Source organism: Quercus suber, unplaced genomic scaffold (genome assembly GCF_002906115.3).
Source record: "Quercus suber isolate HL8 unplaced genomic scaffold, Cork oak 2.0 scaffold_414, whole genome shotgun sequence".
NCBI lineage: Eukaryota > Viridiplantae > Streptophyta > Magnoliopsida > Fagales > Fagaceae > Quercus > Quercus suber.
Window position 1 is genome coordinate 52,147 of NW_027069865.1, and position 9,394 is coordinate 61,540.

Consider the following 9,394-nt stretch of genomic DNA (forward strand, 5'->3'; position numbering starts at 1 on the left):
AATTGTGTGAAATCATTTTATGTCACTATGCTTATTGTCTTGGCAAAGCAAATGTTAGCGGACAGTAAAGTGTAGACAGTAAAGTAAAAGAGTGTATCTCATACATTTTACATATGCATTATCCCACTTGCAATGTGCGAGTTTCACAAAATTGAAAGACTCATATGTTGGGAGATGAATGACACATATATCGAATGCATAAAATAATTATCAAGATGGTATGTGTCTTGGAAGATGAATGACACATAAAATAATTATCGGTAGAGTAGTATCTGTCTTGAGAGGTTGACACCGCCAAGTCACAGTACCATGTTCCCAACTTGGACGGGTGGAAAAGTGCACCTAGTGACGGTACTTTATGTTGAACAAGTCACTAGTGCAGCCTTTTTTCCCAGATGGACTACAACTAAAACAAAAAGTCATGCATTATCGGAAGCATAAATACACACAAAAGTATGTGACAGGTGCAGATTTGCATAGCTTTGTAGTTTGTTGGCAATTCAGTTTCAAAAACTTTGGCATGTTTTGAAAGCCTTTTAGGCACTTGGGTGAATGAAACCATAAAACCACAACAGCATTCTCATATAGGCAGCTCTGCTGAATCCTATTTTCCAAACAATGGTTATAGAAGTACTCATATTTGATATACCATATTGTTTTCCACAAAAGAAAGGCTTTTATTAAACATCAGAGAGCTTCACCTTCACAATGGGCTGCATGTGCATAAAGCAGCGAGTTAAACACGAAGACCCAGCTGTTCTCGCTTCTCAAACCTGTTGTAAGCTTCATTTTCTTTTCATTTACTCATTTTCAGGTTGTGATGCACGGGTTTTACTTGTTAAAAACATATCTATGCCTTATATTTTTGCAGTAAATGTGACCGAGGTTAAAAATTTGTATGAGCTATTCACGAAACTAAGCAGTTCTATAGTTAATGACGGGCTTATAAGCAAAGTAAGTTGCACCCATCACTAGTTCCCATGGCACATATGAACATATAGAATTGTAATATACAGGTGCAATACAAGTTGCTATGAAGTTGGCAGACTTGTTTAGATAATATTATACCTACAGCTCGGTTGTTTTAAGTTTGACTATTTGACTGTGCTTTAAAATTTCTTTAACTAGCCTTAATACCAGCTTGTTAAAATAATGGTTAAATGATTAAATTCACATTTTTTTAACTTTTTATAGTTTTGGGATAAGTAGTTGTTTATCACCCTTTCCTAAGTGTTTAAGCTTTTAGAACAAGTAGTAGTTTATCACAGTTTGAGTTTACAATCCAATACTAAAATATATAGTAATTAATCTCTTTTCATATGGTAGTATGAGTATCTAATCTAAACTTGGTTTTGAGTTTGCAGGAAGAACTTCAGCTTGGTTTATTCAGGAGTGTTAAGAAACAAAATCTCTTTGCAGACAGGGTCAGCCTCTGGCTTTTATATTGATATTTGAGCTAAAAGCCTAAAACGTTTTTGCTTTAACTTTCTGATAGTAAAATGTTTTTGCTTGTCCCTATCTTAACAGATCTTCCAACTCTTTGACTCCAAACATGATGGGGTGATAGAATTTGGAGAGTTTATTCTTTCTCTAAGTGTCTTCCACCCAGAAGCACCTCAAGCAGATAAAGTTGCTTGTATGAAATTCTTCTAATCTGTGTGCGCTTTTGTGCATGTTTAAAGACTGTACTAAAGCTACATATCTGATGTTGCAGTTGCATTTCAATTATATGATATATGGCAAACAGGCTTTATCGAACGGGATGAGGTAAAGAGTGAGATTTTGACATTAATTCTTGTTCTTGCCTAAATAGATGTTACTGGTCTATACTGTATAATACATAAAGCTTAGAGTCCCCTAAAATGTGGTCAAGTTAAAAGATAATGGCAACAACAACAAAATAAAGTAACATAGTATGCTGCTCAGCACTCAAAAGAGTTTTTTGAGTTAAATGCGATCGATTGAATTTATTCAAAGATGTTCACAATGGAATATCTTCAATTTATCATGTTGTCTAACAAAATCTGTGCCACACACACTCATGAAAGGTCAAGGCAATGCTTTTGGCATTTATGAAGGAGTCAGACTTGATCCTTTCTGAAGATATAATTGAAGCCATTATTGATAAGGTATGGTTTACAAGATTGTGCAACATGTAAAACTCTATGTAATTGTGTTGTACTTAACCATACCTTTCGTTTTGTAATTGTATAGACATTTGAGGAAGCTGATTCAAAAAAAGATGGAAAAATTGACATGGAAGAGTGGAAGGAGTTTGTGTCTCGCAATCCATCCTTACTGAAGAACATGACGATTCCATATCTGAAGTAATTCCCTTTTATCCTGTTTCTGCGTATCTCTTAATGTGATTAATTTAGTCTTAATGTGATGTGAATTCTATTTACAACCTTCTATGGAGATCTATTGTGTAAAAAAGATTCATATAAGAATATCTGCAACATATCACAGTGAACTTTAACTTCATCCCAAATACTAGAAAAATATGTATTTCCCAATTCCTTTGTTTAGAAATTTTTGGAAAAGAAACGATTCGTTAATGCTTAGTGATAATTATGATACTATGATTGTACTCTTGACCTTCGTCTTTGTCTGTTTGGATGTCTTCTTGCCATCCTAGGTAAAAGCCTTGAAAAACTGCAATAAATGAAAATGACCCTGACACAAATGTTTTTCCTCCCCCCAACTCACCAAATGAGATTCTATGCAATTGTGCAATTGTAGATTCACATCTTCATTACGTTAATATGTTGAGGTTTTTTTTTTTTTTTTTATGGGGGGGTGGGGGGTGGGGGGGTGGGGGTTAGAGATAGGTCGCATCGAAAGTACTTATGTCTAACGAACACACCCATCTATCTGGACTGTAAAACAAAGCAGTGTTTTTATAGTCTATGCTTATTACTATGGTTCATTTATTACAATTTTAGAGCTGATTGTCTATATAATTTCATTCATTGCAGGGACATCACAACGGCATTTCCTAGTTTCATGATGAGATCAGATTTTGAAGATGATATTAACAATCTTTGAAAAGGATGACATTGGATTATTAAAAGAATGAAATATGCCCTATTATTTGCCAGCTTTACATGAATCAAATATTTTGTATTCTCACTCTCACATTTATATAGTGATAACATCATCCTTACAGTCTCAGCTATGTATCCTAAAGAGTTTTTACACCATGTGGGTTAGTAATAGATGTAGAGGATATGTAAACCAAGGAAAAATTCCAGACCAAATACTTATCCATATTTGGAGTAGTTTACTAGTTTTCATTCTTGAAACCTTTTGCATTGGATCAGTTTTCCTTGGGAAGTACCATTTCCTTCAAGTTCATGGGATGGCACATTTTTGTGTGCAGGCCATTCCACACATTATCTGCTAGTATGGCATTTACTGCATCAGTTGGGTGGAACTGATCCCACCAGATATAGGTGGATGCATTACTGCAAGCCATTTGTGATGATAGGCACAAGATCCAACCCCTGTACTCACCCAACCCACAGCAAGCAGCAGTAGTGTCATTAAAACCTGAACATGAGCACAATTTATAGTATGAGAACAGTAGAAAAGACAATTGTTGGGTAAAACAATATAAGGATTTACAACATCTCTCACCATAATTTTCATGGTTCTTTATTATATCCATGGAGCCTTCAAACATATCACAGAAGATGATATTGGAATCGGGAAGTTCCTCACCAAGCTCCTCAATCATGTATCTCATGAGAAAGTTGAATTCCCTAACCATGTCATTTATCGACTCAATGCACTCTCCATTCTCACTTCTGTATTGCCACAAGTAGTGAGGTGCACAACCAATAGGAGCCAACCCCATGACCACCAGTTTCCTGACATTAAGGTCATACAGGTTCTGTAACATCAATGTTAAAATGTTAAGGAAGTTTCCAAACTGACAAATGCAAAGATAACGAAATCCAAGTGAGAGTCGAATTTTGGAAACTGTTCCAGCCTTCAGAGCAATGATTATTAATTTACCCATGCTCTAATTAATTCAATAAGAATTTTGAATGATAATGGCTAAACATTTAAGAAGGAATAAAAGTGATGCATCTTTTGGGAGAGTTTAGGAGTACAGAAGGATATATTCTGTCGTCAAGACATTTTTGATACATCTTAAGTCAGGGAGGTCTGCGAGGATTCAAACAGTGGACGTTTCTGTTGGAATCTAGAAACAGCAGGAAATGCCAATTGACCTAAATGTCATTGGCCTGTTGTCATAGAGTGGTTTTCTTCTATTTGGACTCCATTTGGAATGTTATACATTTTTAAGATATTCAATGCTTTTACCGATTTGGGTAATAGTGTTACAGTGCAATGATGCACACAAAAGGAATACTTAGAAGCGCAAGGCAGCTAGATTATATTCAACACATTAACACAAAAATACAAGGCATCCTCCTAAGCATATTAGTACAGAGATCAAAAGCATCCATCATCAACTCTTAAATGCCAGGGAAACAAAGACTAGGAAAATTACCTTGATTTGCTGCCATATTGTAGAAGCTAAGAACTGGTTGAAACTCCACGGTAAGTAGAGATTTTGTACATTAGATACATTACGCAGATAGTAATGTATATAGTCATTGATTCCAACTGAAAGGTAGAACACTGAATTTGAGATGAGATCAGCTGCACGATGCTCACCCATACTTAATATAAACTGCTGATAGGTATCTGTAAACTGTTGAATTTGCTCTAACAGCGAGATGTGTTGGCCCTGTAGTAATTTACAACAACCAATGTGTAGAATTAATACTTCAAGTATATTAGTATTCCAATTACTCAGCACAGCAGATCATATGCAAAAACCAACACATGGGGCAAAATTTTAGATGGATGGAGATCTAATTTAACTTGTGATCCTAAAGGTTACCGAGTAAACATAAGGAAAAGAAATACACTTTGGCTCTCATTACTGATTGGGGTTAGAGCAGCTAATTGCTATATCAAAATTCCAAGTTTTCTTATACTTTTTCCTGACTTCGGGAGAAACTAAAGGCTGTCTAAGGCAGTTAATACACCATGATAGTTTACAAACCACAGTCAACAGTTAATACATCATGATAGTTTACAACCACAGTCAATAAGTTCATTTCCACACACACATATCAAAGAACCCAATACCCTAGAATCAAACAATAAAATCTGCAATACAATTAGAACATTTTATCAAACAACTGAAAGTCAATTTGTTTACACACAAGCACAGTTAATCACTTCAGTGATTTAATTCAAAGTTATCAACAATAAAAATAATGGAAAGCATACCAAATCTGAACCACTTGTGAAAATAATCCCAGCACCAGCAGAGGCATAATTCACTCCATGGATCATATCTTCAACATTTCCATTCTGCCCAAGATAACTAGGTACAAAGGGAAGCCCAAGCCGCAAAGCTGATTAAAGCATCCAACACAGAAAAGCCTAATAAGAAAAATTTCATGAAACAAATCCAAAGACAATATCCACACTTTAAACTTCTGTTTCAAATAACAAGAACATATTCACGTCTTGTTTTCATTCTAGGCTCTCTAGCAAGAAGCATGTATGCTCAGTATAGTTGCTGACAAAAATTGGTAAAACAAAAAGAAAGTTAGAACTTTAACCATTCAGATCCCAAGAAAATTACAATATCAAACGAACTAAAGTAATAACCAAAACAAAAAGTACCCGTAAGACCAAAACTTATTATATTTTCTCTCTCTTTTTCTCAGTGACCAAACATAGGGTCACTAAACAGGAGACATGAACAAAATCAAGAAAACAGAAACATCCCACAAGACTCAAAATTTAGAGTTTTTTCCTCTCTTCCTCTCCATTTTCTCAATAACCAAACAAAAGGGTCTTCGAAAAAACAAATAATCCCACAAGACTCAAACTTTACTTTTCTTCCTCTTCATTTTCTCAGTAACCAAACAAAAAGGGTCTTCAAACAAAAACCAAATAATACAAACCAACTTTACCAAGATAATCAACCGGTATTCTTCCATTACAGAACCGCCCAGTTGGGCGGTGCGTGTCAAAGTCTCGACCATAAGGAAGGTGGTCGGCACGTGCCAGCGTGGCGAGAAAGTTGTTGGTGCCACAGTCAACGGAGGAGTCGCCAATGATGAAGAGTGCAGGGACAAGAGAAGAGGGTTGTGGAGGAGAGATTGAAGTGGAAGAAGTGGGTGAACTTGTGGGGGTGATAATGGAGTGGATGAGGTTCGGCCCGAAGGCGAAGCGGTCGTGTTGTGAGTATTGGAGAGCTCTTGGTTGTGGGAAAATGGTGGATATGAGAATGGAGAATAGAGAAACAAGAAGATTGAGCGCCATGGTTTCTTTCTGAGCAAGAAAGAGAGAGAGAGAGAGAGAGAGAGATTTGGCGGGTAAAAGATTGGTTGAAGTTTGTGAAATGTCAACAAAGTCCTTTTAGATTTGCTTGGGCCTGAGGGACTACATGAATAGTAGCCCAATCTTGTGGCAAAAAGTACATTTTTCATCATCTTTTTATGATTCTACGGGTCAAAGATTAATTCCCATTTAAAATGTAGTATTTCAAACTTAGTGTACACTTTATAATGATGGTTATTTATTTATTTATTTATTTATATAAAATAAAAATTCTACTAGTACAATATAAGTGTATATGTGTGTGAAATTTCCTCTTGAAGACTTGAACTCCAATCCTTGTCCCATATATCCTATAAGCACTTATATTTATGAAATGAAGTGACCATCACTTTAAGGATGCACAGTTGTTTGATTATTCTTTATTATTAGGCTAAAACACTAATCGATTTTCAGTGTGAGTGGAGTTCAAATCTCAAATCTCTTATTTGAGAATAAGAGACTTTATAAGCTGAACTAACTGAAACCTACATTGTGAAAGACATTTAGATTGCATTTGAAAACAACTTATTTGTATAGTGTTTTTCAAAATATATAATTTTTGGTTAAAAAAAAAATAAAAAAAAATACTATTATGTGTGACAAAAGTTAAAAACTAATTATTTGAAACAAGCTAAAAGTTAAGTTATTTGCCAAAAAAAAAAAAAAACAAATAAAACAAATGGCAAAAAATTAAGCTAGGGACAAACTTGCTCTAAAATATGTTAGGAATAAGATCATTCTACCATACACCTTTTTTATTTTACTTTATAAAAGTACTATACTCACCTAATCTTCATCGTTCATCTATTATTCTAAAATATATATTAAATAAAACAATACTCTACTTTAAGGGTTCTGAAAAATTGTATGAAATAAAGGGATAAAAACCTCTCCATCGCTAACTTAACAAATCTCAATGTGGAGGTTCAAATGTCGATGTAATTCCCCCTTAGCTAGGAGATTTACCTAATGGAGCTGTTACTTAGTGTGCGTTTGGATTGAAATGAAAAATTAAAATTATTTCACTATTCAACTTATTTTTGCTACTATTCATGAGTCCCACTGCATTTTTAGCACTATTTATGGGTCTCACTGTATTATTTCAACTAACTTTTACTTTTATCTATAGTACTTTCAGTAATAAATTTTCAGTTTCAGCAAAATAAGTAGTATCCAAACACACTCTTAATTAATCTCTAAGAAAATAAAAGAAACCTTAAAAAAGAGTACATGCTTATTGGTACTATTCATAAGTCCTACTGTACTATTTCGACTAATTTTTACGTTTATCTACAATATTTTCAGCAAAATGTTTTCAGTTTCAGCTAAATAAACTATTCACAAATGGACACCTAGTTTCCTAGCTATAATATGAAGGAAGTAAAAGGAAATTACATAGTAAAGACCTAATCTACATTCCAAAATCTAGATTTGGGGGGCTAAGTTACTAAGTATAAATGTGTTAAGACATCCCACCTGGCCAATATAAACAAATCTACTTATTCTCAAACAAAGAAATAATATAAATAAAGCACTCACATAAGCAAATAAGAAAATTTTATTCCAAGTGCACTTGATGAAAAAAAAAAAAAAAACTTTTATGGAAAAAGAGACAAGGCTAGTGATGACCCTAAATTATTTTCAAATCTTATAAACATTTTTACTAAAAATAAAAATGACAAAGTTTGGCTACAAAATTTGTTGTAATTTAAGACTACAACCTTACTCAATATCTTTTTATTGAATATGAATTTTGACAAATCATTCATTGGATTACATTTTCTTCTTATATCCTCCACATTTGCAAAGTTTCTAAAAAATTAAAGATCAATAGTGTGGGGAGGGGGGGGGGGGGGGTAAAAGCCCAGACATACCTATTGGGCTAGGGGCCCTGTCTTGAGGATTATTGTATGTCCGAAGAGGAATAACGGGTTGGGGTAGAATTCATCTGAACGCAACTGACCTAGAAATGTCCGAAGAGGTTCTATTCCTCGGATACGAATAGTCTTGACCAAGCCAACAAATGGAAGGTCCGAATGACCTTTCTGGCATTCCCAACGACAAAGATTCTGGGCATACCTGGAGATGATAAGGACGAGGAAATATCTCAAGGAAAAGTTGCCACCACCACATTAAATGCACTGCAGCTGCTTTTCTGGCCGCATTAATGTGGAGAAGACCCCTGAACAGTGTAATCTCAACTACCACCACTTACGGAGGGGTAAAGAGGATACCTGATGGGACATGCACTCAAGTGGATGCTTAGATGAAGAACAAGTGAATGATGAAGATGATGGGGAAATATGCTATATAAGGAGAAGAGGTCTCTCATAATAGGGATCGAGGGAAACAGGGAGAGAAGTAGGAGATAATTTTACTATAACTCCAAGAGTTGTAATCACCTTTCATTCAATAACACACCTCTTCGAACATACATTTGTCCAGTGAGATGAGCATAATCTTGTGCCAATGGATCCTTAAACACCATAATTAATCATTGTTTAATTCGCAACCAGCCCAGCTCTTTCGCCCACTCTCTACAAATTCATTGTCTTGGGTTCATTGGGCTCACAATCCATCCTTCTTGGGCTTGGGCTACAAAAACAAACCCTACAATTGACGCCGTCTGTGGGGAGAGCTTGTGCAGGGGTGAAAATAACAGTTGATGATGGCTAAACGAAGTCAACAACGGGCAGAGTCTAGGGCATCCCAGCATGTGGACCTTTTCCTTAATTTGGAGCAGAGACAGGATCGTGAGGGCAGTGCGCACACTGTGCACACTGGGCAAAGCCAGTCATGTGATGGGAGTCATGTATTCCATGCACAGAAGAACTGGGATTTGCAGCTGGAGGTTGAAAAGTTATAAAGAGAGTTACGTCATGCAAAACGGAAACGGATTCCTTCATATTACGATGAGGAGTCTGACGACCAACAGGATTCCACTTACCAACAAAGATCGCGAACGCCAGTCAGTGAG

The 9,394-nt window shown here is 35.6% G+C and overlaps 2 protein-coding genes across 2 annotated transcripts; one reads left to right on the forward strand and one right to left on the reverse strand.

Annotated features, from left to right (window-relative positions):
• Positions 1-469: 469 nt before the first annotated feature.
• Positions 470-3,059, forward strand: LOC111990466 (calcineurin B-like protein 7). The gene is made up of 8 exons (XM_024022234.2): positions 470-778; positions 872-954; positions 1,365-1,424; positions 1,528-1,636; positions 1,715-1,767; positions 2,049-2,129; positions 2,215-2,327; positions 2,979-3,059. Exons 1-8 carry the CDS (start codon positions 709-711, stop codon positions 3,046-3,048), a joined length of 639 nt encoding a protein of 212 aa, XP_023878002.2. The 5' UTR covers positions 470-708; the 3' UTR covers positions 3,049-3,059.
• Positions 3,060-3,180: 121 nt separating this feature from the next.
• On the reverse strand, positions 3,181-6,360 carry LOC111990457 (GDSL esterase/lipase At5g08460). Its single transcript, XM_024022222.2, has 5 exons — positions 6,009-6,360; positions 5,314-5,441; positions 4,523-4,762; positions 3,640-3,895; positions 3,181-3,552 (listed from the first exon to the last, which is right to left on the reverse strand). The coding sequence occupies exons 1-5, from the start codon at positions 6,358-6,360 to the stop codon at positions 3,320-3,322; spliced, it is 1,209 nt and encodes a 402-aa protein (XP_023877990.1). The 3' UTR covers positions 3,181-3,319.
• Positions 6,361-9,394: the final 3,034 nt, after the last annotated feature.